The following is a 17,011-nucleotide window of genomic DNA, read 5'->3' on the forward strand; positions in this document are numbered from 1 at the left end:
AGAGAGAGAGAGAGGGGGCGAGAGAGAGAGAGAGGGGGGGAGAGAGAGAGATAGAGGGGAGATAGAGAGAGGGGAGAGAGAGAGGGGAGAGAGAGAGAGAGAGGGGGAGAGAGAGAGAGAGAGAGGGGAGAGAGAGAGAGAGAGAGAGGAGAGAGAGAGAGAGAAAGGGGGGAGAGAGAGAAAGGGGGGAGAGAGAGAAAGAGAGAGAGAGAGGGGGGAGAGAGAGAGGGGAGCGAGAGAGAGAGAGAGAGAGAGAGAGAGGGGGAGATGGAGAGAGGGGGAGATGGAGAGAGGGGGAGAGAGCGCAAAAGAGAGGGGGGAGAGAGAGAAAGCAAAAGAGAGTGGGAGGGAGAGAACGCCAGGGGTGGGACCACTGTACTGCAAAAAATGGCCCGTGTGAACGGGCTTTAGGACTAGTATATATATATTTTGATTAGATTTTTTTTTCATATAAGTTCTATAGGAGAACAAATGGAAATTTGGCACTGAATGCAGGAGGATGCACATCTTACTATTTTATTTGTAAAAAAAAAAAACACAAGCCAAGCAAGGTTTTGGCCTGGCAATATCAGGTCTTGTTACATCTAGATGCAATGTTTATAAATCCAGCTTAGCTCACATCTCATTTGAATAGAATCTACTTATCAGTCAAGCACTCAGACAGCTTACCATCCGGCCACAGGTCATTCCTTATAAATCCCTGGATTCAGAAGAGAATCAAAACTTCACAAACGCAACACTTAAAAATAGTGCTATACATTTTGCAAATTTAAAAAGGTAGCTAATAAAAAACAAAAACTAATTTATCAAAAGAGTTAGCAAGTGCAACTCACCATATTTAAAGCATTTGAGAGACACCAAAATAGTGCATTGCAATATATTGGAAACATAGGGGGAGCTCTAGAGACACTAAATGTAATGTAGAAGTGAGAGCATGTAATTTTTCACTATGTTTCTAATTGATTAGAGCATGTCATTTTATCACTAGAGGCAATGCAATATTGTGAGTTTAACCCCCATAGCGGAGTTAAAAACCACAGTTAAAGTAGTACTCAAAGTCAAGAACATAAGCATGGCTGAAACCTTGGAGCAGAGGCGCAAATTAAAATTTCTCTTTGAGGTAAGCATCAGGTAAGCCTGGCTAAGGCTAAATAGGTAGAAACTGAACTGACTCAAGCAAAAAAAAAAAAAAAAAGTAAATGTATGCTTACCTGATAAATTCCATTCTTTCATGGTGGAAAGTGTCCACGATTCATTAACGCCTGGTATTCACTTCCTTCACACTAACAGAAGGCAAAGTTACCCCAAACCGTCAAGAGCACTTCATTCCTCCCACTTCACCCTTATGAAAGGAAAATTTGCTTGAGTACAAAACAAATTTTAGCTAAAGCATGGACAAAATTTCCAATAACCGGTAGTTTCGCATTCTTTTTGTGATACAACCCACAGACAAAGCTGTTCTTTTTATTCAAACCCTCTTGAAAAATTTTAAGAATATTAGGAATTTCCGTAGAAATGCCAATTTAAGTTATTCTTTTCACACCACTCTAGAAAATGTCTTCCAAATCTTGAGATAATGTATTCTAGTAACAGGTTTTCTGTCTTGGATTGAGGTTTCTATCACATCATCAGAAAAACCTCTCTGTTGCAGAATCAAGAATTCAATCTCTAAGCTTTTAAGCTTAGAGACTTGAGATCTTGATGATGGAAGGGACCTTGTGATAGATCTGATTGAACACTACCAAATGCAGAGATTGACAACAACCAATTTGTTACCTCTGGGATATGCATGGCAGACAGTAACTATACTTCTCTGCCCAAGACAAAATTTAAGAGATTTCTTTCATTACTAGAAAACTGCGAGATACCCCCTTTGGATATTGATGTATGCTACCACTGTGATAATGTCTGATTGGAAGAGGAGATAAATCTCTTTTTTCAGAAGGGGCAGTTTTGAAGAGCCCTGAAATAGCACGGAGTTCTAAGATTTCTAGTGGTAACCTTACCTATTGAGGAGACCAAACTCCCTGTACTCTCCTATACCCCAACCAGAGAGACTTGCATCAGTGTTGATTATTGTTCAGGATGGATGGAAAAAGACGCTCCCTGAAGAATGGATTTGGTTCTCCATCCACCAAAATAGAGAAATTGTTGTATCTGGATCCAAAAGGATCTTTGGAGATAGCCGAGTGTAGTCTTTGAAACACTGACAAAGCATGTATAACTTAAGAGGTCTCATATAAAACAAGCAAATGGAATCGCATCTGATATTGCAATCATCAGACCTAGAACTCCAATGCATGGAAAGATTGGACAGAGACTAAAGTTTCACACATGTTGCCTGCAATTTGGATTGTCTTTGATCTGTTTGAGAAAATATAATTGAAGTGGAGTGTAATATAACTCCAAGAAGATATACACCAGTCTGGGGAGCTAGAGAACTCTTAGGAATGTTGAGCCTCAAGCCATTACTGAAGAAACAACAAAAGTTTGTTTGTATGAGATACAGCTAAAGGTAAAGATTGAGTCTGAATTGCAGACAGGAGGCCTCCCAGAACCTTTGTAAAGATCCTGGGAGTGGTAGCCAGACCAAATGGAAGAGCAACAAACTGATAATGTTTGTCCTAAAAGGCAAAACAAAAGACCAATGATTGTCTCCGAGGACAGAAATATGAAGGAAGGCAACCTTTAAATCTATAGTGGAAATAAATTGCCACTGCTAAATAAGGGGAAGGGTTGTTTATTTTTATTTTTTCTATCTTGAAGAAAGATTTATTTAGAGTCTTTAAATCAAGAATTGGTCAGTAAGTTTCCCTCTTTCTTTGGAAATATGAGGAGAATGGAATATAAAACCTTGTTCTGATATCGGAACTGGAACTATTACTACCATGAGTTCTAGTTCCTGAACACAAAGAAAGGCTTGAGCTTTCACAGGGTTCTTTGAAACATGGCACAAAAGAAACTTTCCTCTGGGAGACTTTGATCTGAAACCCATGCAGTATCCCAGAGAAACTTTGTTTAGAACCCAAGGATCCTGTACAGTTTGAGACCGGGCCCCTTGAAAAAGGTGTAACTTCCCCCTACCAGAATTTAATCCGTAAATGTGATTTAAGAGACAACTTTGGACTGTTTAGACTTGTTCCAGGAAGGGTTAGTTTTTCACAAAGTTCTGGAAGAGTCTTATTTTTTATTGGAGGAGGAAGATTGTTGGGTTCCTTTATTGATGAAAGGAATGAAAATTATTTGAAGATTTCCCTTTTCCCTTAGACTTCTTGTCTTAAAGGGACACTCAATCAAAATTAAACTCTCATTATTCAGATAGAGCATGCCATTTTAAACAACTTTCCAATTTACTTCAATTAACTAAATGTGCACAGTCTTTTTATATTTAAACTTTTTGAGTCACCAGTTCCTACTGAACATGTGCAAGAATAAGTGTGTATGCATTTGTGAATGGCTGATGGCTGTCACATGGTACGTGTATGCATTTGTGATTGGCTGATGGCTGTCACATGGTACAGGGGGAGTGGAAAAAGACATAACTTTTAAAATTGTCAGAAAAAAAATCTACTAGTCATTTGAAGTTCAGACTAAGTGCCATTGCATTGTCTTGTTATCTTGCATTTGTTGATTATGCAAATCTACTGTGTTGACTGGTCCTTTAAAGGAGAAAAACACCTTTACCTCTAGTAACAGTAGAGATAATAGCATCTAGATCAGGTCCAAATAAAATCTTTCCTTTAAAAGGAAGAGTTTAAAAGGCTAGACTTTGATACCATGTCTACTGACCAAGATTTGAGCCACAAAGCTCTTCTTGTCAAGATGGACGGAGACCGCATCCCCTCTGTGTCTCTGTAGTAGCACTCCAAGGGGGAAATTCAGGCCTCAACTTAGTCTGAGAACCCCTCTCAAATGAAATCTGAAGAGCCCCTCAATTCTTCAACAACCTCCTGGGAGGCAAAGTTTAAACTAAAATAACGGTGAAGTGGGAGGGATGAAGAGCTCTTGATGGTTTGGGAAGCTTTGCCTCCCCTAGTGGCAGATAAGTAAATCACAGAAGTAATGAATCGTGGACTCTCACCACCTTATGAAAGAAAGGGGCACTCTATGTAAGGGGGTTTATACACACTAAAACTGTCACAAGTTATCCACTTTGAAATTGTGTGCATACTGTAGCTTTAAAATCGCCATTTAGGAAAAAGGGCATTCTTTGTTAGCAATACTAACTTCAATAGTATATAGATACATATCGCTGCTCCGGTGTAGAAAATGCTTTTTGCATATTTTCTGCTGCTTAGATGGTTCTCACAGGTCTCCTTGCAAGTAGGGAATTTCTCTCCGGGACCTGCTCCCACAATGTCCAGCCGGCAAAGGCCTCAGCAGTCACAAGCCTAACACACAGGTGCAGTTTTCACACAGGCTCAGAGCATTGTTTCAAAAGTGATTAGCCACACGTGACATGTTTCACCCCACCTCCTCCAGGGATTGACTACAGGGTCTTCCCAACAAGGAATGCCCTTTTTCCTAAATGGCGATTTTAAAGCAACAGTATGCACACAATATCAAAGTGGATAGTGTGACAGTTTCATTGATCACACTTCCTAAGTAAAATTGGATCGGGTGTGAAAAGGAGAGGGTGTAGTACACACTAAGATTGCATTCTCCTCAACTTAATTCCAGTTTGTTTTCACCAGTGTTTTATGAGGTTTAAATAAAATTATACTGATAACTTTTTCACTGTAAGTTCTGCCTGTGTCATTCTTTTTGATATCTATTTATACATATAGGTAACTACTTCTTTACTTTTTTGGTTTAAATCTGAGGAAAATGTCACAAAAAATATAATCTTACCTTGTAAGAGATATGCTGCCAACTGCACTGAGGTGTCAAAGGGACATTCCAATCTTAAATACAGAAAGGAGACAGACGCAGAAACATTAACGAGTGTTTGTTTTCATGCATCAGCTTAAAGTACCAGAATTCAATTTTACAAAGATAAACAGTTTAAATATTACTATGGCAACCAGAACTGCTTTGTATTAGTTGGCAAATGCTGTTTTCAAAAACTTTACCTATAAAATGGCTAAAAAAGATATGGCTGAAATTTTTCAGTTTACCTTGGACTGGCATTCATTATTCACACAAAAAAGTTAAATAAATCAGTTGTCGTTTTTAGGTAAAAAGAATAGGTTCCCCATAAGTGGACACAACAGCAAAAAAAAAAAAAAAAAAAAAAAAAAAAAAAAAATGTACTTATTTAGAATTTTTAGCATGGAGATAGATGTCATTAGAGAGTAATTTGGTTAAAAAAATTTTTTGAAAAGGGTTACTTTACAACAAGATCTAATTTTTTTATAAATATATTTAATATGCTGACATTCTCATATAAAGAACTTCATACACAACTAATCAAGAAGTTAAATCATAAAGTCCATATTAAAGCGTTTTTTCTTTACTTTCAGTAGAAATGCAGGCTAAAGCTGTCTGTTGAGTCTCAGCACTTTAGTTTTCTTGTTTTTGTTTCCTTCTCTTAGCGCCTGGCCTTGACAAACCCCCTATATGGCCAAAAGTATGTGGACAACTGACCATCACACCAATATGAGCTTGTTGGACATCCCATTCCAAAGGCATGGGGATCAACACGGATGTTGTGTTACCACAAAGTTGGAAGCACCCATATGTCTAAAATATCTTCTGTAGCATTAAAATCAACCTTCAATGGAACTAAGGGACCTAGCACATACCCTTTAGAACAGCCATAAGCTATTATCCCTCCCCACCAAATTTTATAGTAGGCACTATGCTTTCGATAGTTAGTGTTCTCCTGGAATCCACCACGTCCAGATTCTTCCATCAGACTGCCTGTTAGTTAAGCATGATTCATCAAAGTTCTTGAGCTGATTTTGGTTTCCAGTTTGGAACTCTGTAGTGAGTGATTCAACAGATGATAGGCAATTTTTACATGCTATACTATTCAGCACTCAGCAGCCTTGCTCTTTGAGTGTGCATGGTCTACCACTTAGTGGCTAGACTGTTATTGCTCATCGTAACTTCCACTTCACAAAAATAGCACTTACAGTTACCAGGTCAGATCTAGTAGGGCAGAAGTTTCTCAAACTGATTTTGCAACTCATTTAAATTCAGTGAGCTCTTTAGCATGACCTGTTGTACTGCCAATGTTTTTCTATGGAGATTTCTTGGCTATGTGCTAGATTTTATGCACCGGTTAGCAATGGGTGTAGCTGAAAACCCTGAACTCAAATAATTAGGTGTCTCCACATACTTTTGGACATATAGTGTACAGAGCAGTCCATACTTTCTAATATGTTTATAATACTGTGTCTCTTTAGCAGTATTACAAGTTATGAAAAGTAATACATTTGTTATGGCCAATAAATATTTGTTTTAATACAATATGAAGAAAGGTAGCTACATCACTGCTTACTGAAGGGGACAAAGAAAAAAAGAAGCAGATGGATTTTAGACGAATTGTTAGGTGAACATATGAGCAGAACTATGAGACAGATTGAGTTAGCAGATCTCATAAGAGAATTGTTGGGAACCTGTTGCGGAGTCTGTGTGTGGAGTTTTTTTTTACTGAACTTGTACACACAGCCTCTGTGGGAACAAATTTGTGTCCTGTTCCTGTTGAGATGAGAACTTGCTGTGAAATGACCACAGAGTATTTGCCAACTGGTGATGAAGCTCCTTCAGTGTGTAAATGCCATGTTTGCCATGACCTACTTGCCTGCCATTGTATTCTGAAGCCAAGTATAATCATTGCTTTGTTTAGTATTAGTTTACAATATAAAAAGTTATACTATTTCACAGCCTTTACATCACCGCCCTTTTTTAGTAATAATAAGTTTATGATGGCTAGGTTTACTTGTCGAAAATAGATCAGGGAAAAGCGCACATTACCATTATGATGAATTTCATTTGTTCAAACCATACTATGGTAAAAAATATAAACAGAAAATTTGTAGAATGAGTAAACAAACTAACATTGTACTGGGAAATGTTTCCCTCTAAAGTGTTCCCAATTATCTATTTACCTGCTGGGGTGTATTAAATTGATTACTAATAGCTCCTTTATCTCTATCTTGTCATTTGAAATAGCTGCTTCGCCTATTGAAACCACCACCTACACTGAAAATTAGAATACTGTAGTATTAATTATAGAAGCACTATGTAAACAGGTGTTAGAAGAAAGCAGAAATCAACCTCCCTGTACAAGGACATGAAGCCATGCCAATTTGAAAATGGTGTTCATGTAGCGGCTTTGAATATAAAAAACTTATCAGCTGCTTCCCTGAGTACATTATACTTTAATCCCCTAATAAATATTTCCAGTGATGTTTCAGCAAACTAAACTAAAATGCAGATCAACAACAAACTCAAAATCATACAAGCTTAAGCTCTCTGCATAGCCAGACACACGAGTAGCATTCAACAATACACACTGTAACTTACTTTCCACTGAGTATATCTTGTTTCAGTTGTTGAACAAACAAATACCTGGGAGAGAATGAACAAATTGTTATAGTGATGCACAGAGAATTAGTTATCTAAGTTTTGAACATTATTTCTTTCATCATCAGCATGCACAAAGTAAAGCAACTATTTAAAATAAGGATAAATACTGATTTATGTTATTTTGTCAAACTACCAAGCTTTTCTTGTGTTCTTGGCAAGCTATAGAAATATGAAAGAACAAGATTCTAAAATAATTGGAAAAATATGTATATGAGAAGAAATGCTTACATTTAACTTAAAAGGGTGATTTTCATAGTAATTAAGTGATATGAGTCACTGCCCCTTTAGCTCATTTGTCATATGTAGGTGAACTAACTACTTGCAATAACAAGGATTTACAACTCATTAAAATCATACAATAGGAATTACAATTAGCAGCATGTGTGAGGTTGGTCTTATGCAATTTTGTAAGTCATGTCCCTTTAACGCTAATGTGTCTAGTGTTGATAGCTATTTAATCATTGCTTGAGAGAGAGAGAGAGAGAGAAAGAGACTGTTGCACTGGACAAAAGCACCCGAAACAGATGTGCTCTGCCCCTTTTTTGCACGAGACACTTAAAGGGACAGTATACACCAATTTTCATTTAACTGCATGTAATAGACACTACTATAAAGAATAATATGCACAGATACGGATATAAAAATCCAGTATAAAACCGTTTAACTTACTTAGAAGCTTCCAGTTTAGCTCTGTTTAAAAGGTTACTGGAACACTGACTGCAAGTGGGAAATAGAGACCCCCCCCCCCCCTCCACCTTCCTTTGCATATGGAAATACCCTTTACACAAACAGAAGCAAGCTGAAGTAGGTATACGTTGATATTCTCCCAAAACTTTGGGGGCTTGGTTGAGTTTGAAAATCTGAGCAATGTTATTTAAAAATAAGCAAAACTATCTATTTTTATATATAAAAAAGTAAAAAAACTATATGGGCTATATAAATGGATCATCTACAAAACAGAAAAATCTAGTGTATAATGTCCCTTTAAAAGGGATTTAAAACCCAACGTTTTTCTTTAACGATTCAAATAGAACATCCAATTTTAAACTTTCCAATTTACTTCTATTATATAATTTACTTTGTTCTTTTTGGTGGCTGCAAATATATACCTCTTGTTATCAGTTCATCCAATGTGTTTTGTTAGCTCCCAGTAGGTCATTACTACACTACAAAGAAATACCAAGAGAATGAAGCAAATTTGATAGCGGTAAATTGCAAAGTTGTTTAAAATGGAATGCTCTGAATCATGAAAGAAACCATTTTTTTTGTCCCTTTATAGATATCTGACTGTGTCGAACCTGTAGAGCAGTCTATCAATTATTCATTGATCATCAGTTCCACAGGTACCAGTCAAATACATATGTGTAAGGCATGTGCAAATTATCCAACAACCTTTAAAGCTTAGCATTTTTATTTTAATAAAAGGGACATAATACCCATATGCTAAATAATTTGAAAGTGATCCAGCATAACTGTAACAAGCTGAAAAGAAAATCTCCTCAACATCTGTATCACTGTCAGAAAAAATGTGTAAAAATTGTACCTTTATGGGTACAACAGCTTGTCACTGGGGCAGTACCCTCAAAGGTACATTCGCTGTACCCTTTAACCCCTTAATGACCACAGCACTTTTCCATTTTTTGTCCGTTTGGGACCAAGGCTATTTTTACATTTCTGCGGTGTTTGTGTTTAGCTGTAATTTTCCTCTTACTCATTTACTGTACCCACACATATTATATACCGTTTTACACTTTGCTATTTCCAAACCATTATTTTTCAAAATTAGCGCTAGTTACATTAGAACACTAATATCTTTCAGGAATCTCTGAATATCCATTGAAATGTATATATTTTTTTTTAGTAGACATCCCAAAGTATTGATCTAGGCCCATTTTGGTATATTTCATGCCACTATTTCACCGCCAAATGCGATTAAATACAAAAAATTGTTCGCTTTTTCACTAATTTTTTCACAATCTTTTGGTTTCTCACTGAAATTATTTACAAACAGCTTGTGCAATTATGGCTTAAATTATAGTAAATTATTCTCTGGGATCCCCTTTGTTCAGAAATAGCAGACATATATGGCTTTGGCGTTGCTTTTTGGTAATTAAAAGGCTGCTAAATGCCACTGCGCACTACACGTGTATTATGCCCAGCAGTGAAGGGGTTAATTAGGGAGCATGTAGGGAGCTTTTAGGGGTAATTTTAGCTGTAGTGTAGTGTAGTAGACAACCCAAAGTATTGATCTAGGCCAATTTTGGTATATTTCATGCCACCATTTCACCGCCAAATGCGATCAAATTAAAAAAAACGTTACATTTTTCTCAATTTTAGGTTTCTCACTGAAATCATTTACAAACAGCTTGTGCAATTATGGCACAAATGGTTGTAAATGCTTCTCTGGGATCCCCTTTATTCAGAAATAGCAGACATATATGGCTTTGGCGTTGCTTTGTGGTAATAAGAAGGCCGCCAAATGCCGCTGTGCATCACACGTGTATTATGGCTAGCAGTGATGGGGTTAATTATGTAGCTTGTAGGGAGGGAGCTTGCAGGGTTAATTTTAGCTTTAGTGTACAGCTCAGCCTCCCACCTAAAACATCAGACCCCCTGATCCCTCCCAAACAGCTCTCTTCCCTCCCCCACCCCACAATTATCCCCTGCCAGTACTAAAATAAAAGCTATATTTGGGCTTTTTTTTGTGTGTGGCATATTTACATATGCTGCTGTGTAGGATCCCCCTTAGCCCCCAACCTCACTGATCCCCCACCAAACAGCTTTCTAACCCTCCCCCTCTGCCTTAATGGGCGCCATCTTGGGTACTGGCAGCTGTCTGCCAGTACCCAGTTTAGTAACAAAAAGTATGTTTTTTGGGGTTTTTTTTGCCCTTTTCTGTAGTGTAGCTTTCCCCCCCAAGACCAACCCCCCACCCCTTCAGGAACCCTTAGATGAGCATTATTATTTTTTTATATTTGTTTTTTTTAAAAAAACTTTTCTTAACTTTTTTTTCTGCAGTGTAGCGGTTCCCTCCCGCTCCCACCCCGTGCACGCGCCCGCCCGCCCGCCGCCCCCCGTGCGCGCCCCCGTCTATCCCGCCCCCGATCCCGCCCCCTCCACTCGGCACATCGATGGCCGCCCACCCGCCTCCCAGACTTGCTCCCACCCACCAACGATACCGGCCACCGATGTCCGGTGCAGAGAGGGCCAAAGAGTGGCTCTCCCTGCATCGGATGGCCAAGGGGGGGGTTATTGCAGGATGCCTCGATATCGAGGCATCACTGCAATAACCGGAAAGCAGCTGGAAGCGAGCAGGATCGCTTCCAGCTGCTTTCCAGACCAAGGACGTACGCCACATGTCCTCGGTCATTAACTGTATTTTTTTTTTGAGGACGTGTGGCGTACGTCCTTGGTCGTTAAGGGGTTAACATGGGGACATATTGGTACCCTTGCAGATTGTACCTTTTAAAGGAAAATATGTACTTTTGGTGACTAAATTGAACCTCGTTGCTATGGAACCATAATATACCCTTAAAAAGGTGCACATTTGTCCTTTTAAGAGTACTGCCCCAGTGACAAGCCCATTGTACCTCATGATGGCAAATATGTACTCAACATAGCATATATAAAAATGCTGTTCCATCAAATTTATAATATAATATTTAAAAATACATTCACCTTCTGTGCTCTTGCTCAGTATGTATATAAGTGTTTGTCTAGCTTTAAAGGGACATTACACTCATTTTTTTCTTTGCATAAATGTTTTGTAGATGATCTATTTATATAGCCCATAAAGTTTATTGTTTTTTTTTAAATGTATAGTTTTGCTTATTTTTAAATAACATTGCTCTGATTTTCAGACTCCTAACCAAGCCCCAAAGTTTTCTGAGAATACCGTCAGATACCTACTCCAGCTTGCTCCTGTTTGTGTAAAGGGTCTTTTTATATGCAAAAGAAGGGGGAGGGGAGAGTGTCTATTTGTCACTTACAGTGGGCTTTCCAGCTACCTTTTCAACAGAGCTAAACAGAGCTTCTAAGTATGTTTTTTTTTTTTGTTTTTTTTTATTTAAACGGTTTTTATTGAGCATATATTGTACAACAATGAAAAGGAAGATAATACAGCAAAATCAAGTATTACAAAACTTTGTGTGGTCAAGGCACCTGTAACACATATGTTCTTCTGAGTGTTAGAACATCTTTAAAGTCCGCCAAAGAGTCCAATTATAAAGTCCTTTTCGAAATTTTCCTTGTTAAAACTAGTACAGCTCATTTTTAAAATTTTCTAATAAATGCAAACCATATAATAATAGATAACATAAGACAAAGGAGGTAGTCCGTGTGAATTGTCGGACAAGTGAAATATTCTATCTGGTTGCCCTTCGTGGTGTAACTCAAGTGACTTTCCAAAGATACTTGGGCAAATGTATATAAAGGTTTAAGAAGAATTATGGTAAAGATAGAGATGATCAAAGATAAAGATGAGAAGAAGAAAAGAAAAAAAAAAAAAGGGGGAGGGGAGGAGGGAGGAGAGGAGGGGAAAAGGGAGGCGGAGAGATAAATGGTGTATCAGTTAGGGGAGTGAGAATGGGTGTGCTTGCATTAGCTGGTAATAGGAGTTAACCAGTGGGAGCACTGGGAGAGGGGTCCCAGAGTTCTAGCATTGCTTCAAATAGGTCCATAGTCCCATTTTTCATGTATTGGTATCTTTCTACTTGGAGAAGGGAGGAAACCTGACCTCTCCATAAGGCCACTGTGGGGGCCTCGCAAGATTTCTATCTCTGGGGGATAAGGGCCTTGGCGCTATTTAACATAATGAACAACAGACGTTTTCTGGGCCTGCTGAGAATTTTAGGCAAGTCCAGAAAAAGAATGATGCTTGGGTCACTTTGTATGTGTGAGTTGAGTTTCTTATTTATTTCATTGATCACATCCGACCAAAAGGTGCCCAGTTCCCCGCAGTCCCACCATATGTGTAGAAAGTCTGCTTCTTCCCCACATCCCCTCCAGCACCTTCCACAGCACTTCCCGTATATGTGCTGCAGTCTAACCGGGGTTAGGTACCACCTAGCTAGTATTTTGAAATTCATTTCTGTGACAGAGGAGATAGTGGCTATTTTATGGTTCTCAAAAGCTCAGTCCCATTCCTTTTGACTGATCTCTATCTAAATATCTAGCCCATTTGTGAGTGAAAGAGGGATACTCAGTACCGCCCGTAGATATGAGAATATTATAAATTTTGGAAATCACATGAGCAGGCTGCTTTTGCTGTGAACATAGGGTTTCAAATCTAGTCAATGTTCGGCCAAACTCATCTTTTCTTTTGTGTGTCTGTAATATATGTGCCAGTTGGGTATAAGCGAACCAAGACGGGGGGGGGGGGGGACCCCCAGTACTGTCAGAGAAATCCTCTCTCCGTACCAGCCTGTTTCCTATCATTATATTTTTTATGGCGAGTTGTTGCGCCTGTGGACAAGGACCTTCCAGTGAGGGGAGACCCATTGTCGGTATATCAGGGTTTCTTCTGTACGGTGTCATAGGGGAGGGTATTGTGGAAACATGGGTGGAGGTTTTAAGGAGTTTATCCCAAATTGAGAACACCTCCCGCCAGAGTGAAGAGCGAGAGACCTCAGCCGGTCTTGAGTGAGGGGAAACCCATGCCCACGTTCTCGGTGCTCAGCAGCTCCCTGTCTAGTTGGATCCATCTTTTGTCAGTTGAATTGTGGCACCATTCTACCAGTCGCTGCAATAGTATTGCTTGTCTATATAATTCAATGTTCGATACTCCCAACCCTCCCCTTAGTCTGGGGAAAAACATAGTGCTCTTTGGGATACGTGGTCTGATTTTTTGCCAAATGTATTGCCCTATGATGTTCTGGAGGTTTGTAATTCTAAGTATGTTTTTAAACAGATTTATACTGGATTTTTATATCAGTATCTGTGCATCTTTATAGTAGTGTCTATTACATGCAGTTATATGAAAATGAGGCTATACTGTCCCTTTAACTTATGGTGACACACGCCACATAAAACAGAGATAACATATAGAAAACCACATAATAAAATATAACTAACAAAAGGAAGGGGGATTCTTCTAAGCAATAAAACGTAACCCATATATTTTAATTGTCACCTAATGTTAAATATATGCAAATGAGTCTTTTTCCCCAGTACACATTTTGGTGATGAACCTTCTACCAATAGATGGCGCTGTGTTACACTATGTCCAGGAACTTTCAACCAATAGATGGCGATGTATGTGACTGGGGAAAAGTCAGAATTGTATTTCATTTTTTTTTAAACTGGTTCTTGTACAGCTCTTGTATATTTTATAGAGTTTAACCAAAATTCATTAAAATTATGGGGGGAGATAAAAAACAAATTAAAATCTCCATGTCTCAAAATTAAATCGATGTAAATATTTGAATAGGAAATTAGCACATCTAGGCAAGTATCCCCGCTTGCTTTTTCCCAGAAATAACTTGTATGCAATGTTACCAATGCACAAGAGAATTCTGTGTAAGTTATGCAAATTAGATATGCAAATTCATTAAAATTAGGGGGGGAAATAAAAAACTGAAATTAAAATCCTCCATGTCTCAAAATTAAATCAATGTATAGATGTGCTAATTTCCTATGCAAATATTTACATTGATTTAATTTTGAGGATTTTAATTTCAGTTTTTTATCTCCCCCCATAATTTTAATGAATTTTGGTTTAACCTTGAATAGCTTAACCAATGCAGCAACCAGAAATCTATCTCCTACTGATGAGTTCCAAAAAGAACAAAACAGGCTGTCTAGTGAGTGATTTCTGGTTTGCTGTAATAATCCTGTTAAAAGGATGGCTGTGTTAAAAACAGAATTTATGTTTACCTGATAAATTACTTTCTCCAACGGTGTGTCCGGTCCACGGCGTCATCCTTACTTGTGGGATATTCTCTTCCCCAACAGGAAATGGCAAAGAGCCCAGCAAAGCTGGTCACATGATCCCTCCTAGGCTCCGCCTTCCCCAGTCATTCGACCAACGTAAAGGAGGAATATTTGCATAGGAGAAACCATATGATACCGTGGTGACTGTAGTTAAAGAAAATAAATTATCAGACCTGATTAAAAAACCAGGGCGGGCCGTGGACCGGACACACCGTTGGAGAAAGTAATTTATCAGGTAAACATAAATTCTGTTTTCTCCAACATAGGTGTGTCCGGTCCACGGCGTCATCCTTACTTGTGGGAACCAATACCAAAGCTTTAGGACACGGATGAAGGGAGGGAGCAAATCAGGTCACCTAGATGGAAGGCACCACGGCTTGCAAAACCTTTCTCCCAAAAATAGCCTCAGAAGAAGCAAAAGTATCAAACTTGTAAAATTTAGTAAAAGTGTGCAGTGAAGACCAAGTCGCTGCCTTACATATCTGATCAACAGAAGCCTCGTTCTTGAAGGCCCATGTGGAAGCCACAGCCCTAGTGGAATGAGCTGTGATTCTTTCAGGAGGCTGCCGTCCGGCAGTCTCATAAGCCAATCTGATGATGCTTTTAATCCAAAAAGAGAGAGAGGTAGAAGTTGCTTTTTGACCTCTCCTTTTACCAGAATAAACAACAAACAAGGAAGATGTTTGTCTAAAATCCTTTGTAGCATCTAAATAGAATTTTAGAGCACGAACAACATCCAAATTGTGCAACAAACGTTCCTTCTTTGAAACTGGATTCGGACACAAAGAAGGCACGACTATCTCCTGGTTAATGTTTTTGTTAGAAACAACTTTCGGAAGAAAACCAGGTTTAGTACGTAAAACCACCTTATCTGCATGGAACACCAGATAAGGAGGAGAACACTGCAGAGCAGATAATTCTGAAACTCTTCTAGCAGAAGAAATTGCAACCAAAAACAAAACTTTCCAAGATAATAACTTAATATCAACGGAATGTAAGGGTTCAAACGGAACCCCCTGAAGAACTGAAGGAACTAAATTGAGACTCCAAGGAGGAGTCAAAGGTTTGTAAACAGGCTTGATTCTAACCAGAGCCTGAACAAAGGCTTGAACATCTGGCACAGCTGCCAGTTTTTTGTGAAGTAACACAGACAAGGCAGAAATCTGTCCCTTCAAGGAACTAGCAGATAATCCTTTCTCCAAACCTTCTTGAAGAAAGGATAGAATCTTAGGAATTTTTACCTTGTCCCAAGGGAATCCTTTAGATTCACACCAACAGATATATTTTTTCCATATTTTGTGGTAAATTCTTCTAGTTACAGGCTTTCTGGCCTGAACAAGAGTATCAATGACAGAATCTGAGAACCCTCGCTTTGATAAGATCAAGCGTTCAATCTCCAAGCAGTCAGTTGGAGTGAGACCAGATTCGGATGTTCGAACGGACCTTGAACAAGAAGGTCTCGTCTCAAAGGTAGCTTCCATGGTGGAGCCGATGACATATTCACCAGGTCTGCATACCAAGTCCTGCGTGGCCACGCAGGAGCTATCAAGATCACCGATGCTCTCTCCTGATTGATCCTGGCTACCAGCCTGGGGATGAGAGGAAACGGCGGGAATACATAAGCTAGTTTGAAGGTCCAAGGTGCTACTAGTGCATCTACTAGAGTCGCCTTGGGATCCCTGGATCTGGACCCGTAGCAAGGAACCTTGAAGTTCTGACGAGAGGCCATCAGATCCATGTCTGGAATGCCCCACAATTGAGTGATTTGGGCAAAGATTTCCGGATGGAGTTCCCACTCCCCCGGATGAAATGTCTGACGACTCAGAAAATCTGCTTCCCAATTTTCCACTCCTGGGATGTGGATTGCAGACAAGTGGCAGGAGTGAGTCTCCGCCCATTGAATGATTTTGGTCACTTCTTCCATCGACAGGGAACTCCTTGTTCCCCCCTGATGGTTGATGTACGCAACAGTAGTCATGTTGTCTGATTGAAACCGTATGAACTTGGCCTTTGCTAGCTGAGGCCAAGCCTTGAGAGCATTGAGTATCGCTCTCAGTTCCAGAATATTTATCGGTAGAAGAGATTCTTCCCAAGACCAAAGACCCTGAGCTTTCAGGGGTCCCCAGACCGCGCCCCAGCCCACCAGACTGGCGTCGGTCGTGACAATGACCCACTCTGGTCTGCGGAAGCTCATCCCCTGTGACAGGTTGTCCAGGGACAGCCACCAACGGAGTGAATCTCTGGTCCTCTGATTTACTTGTATCGTCGGAGACAAGTCTGTATAGTCCCCATTCCACTGACTGAGCATGCACAGTTGTAATGGTCTTAGATGAATGCGCGCAAAAGGAACTATGTCCATTGCCGCTACCATCAAACCTATTACTTCCATGCACTGCGCTATGGAAGGAAGAGGAACAGAATGAAGTATTTGACAAGAGTTCAGAAGTTTTGATTTTCTGGCCTCTGTCAGAAAAATCCTCATTTCTAAGGAGTCTATTATTGTTCCCAAGAAGGGAACCCTTGTTGACGGAGACAGAGAACTTTT

The 17,011-nt window shown here is 39.4% G+C and overlaps 1 protein-coding gene across 1 annotated transcript in view; it reads right to left on the reverse strand.

The window, feature by feature from the left end:
* The window catches only part of EPB41L5 (erythrocyte membrane protein band 4.1 like 5), a 405,052-nt gene that overhangs the window by 182,804 nt on the left and 205,237 nt on the right, over window positions 1–17,011 (reverse strand). The window contains exons 6-7 of the mRNA XM_053712169.1: window positions 7,474–7,518; window positions 4,852–4,904 (exon numbers count right to left, since the gene is read on the reverse strand). Of these exons, the coding sequence (XP_053568144.1) occupies window positions 4,852–4,904; window positions 7,474–7,518 (98 nt within the window). The remainder of the gene's footprint in view (window positions 1–4,851; window positions 4,905–7,473; window positions 7,519–17,011) is intronic.

This window comes from Bombina bombina, chromosome 1 (assembly GCF_027579735.1).
Source record: "Bombina bombina isolate aBomBom1 chromosome 1, aBomBom1.pri, whole genome shotgun sequence".
Taxonomy (NCBI): Eukaryota; Metazoa; Chordata; class Amphibia; order Anura; family Bombinatoridae; genus Bombina; species Bombina bombina.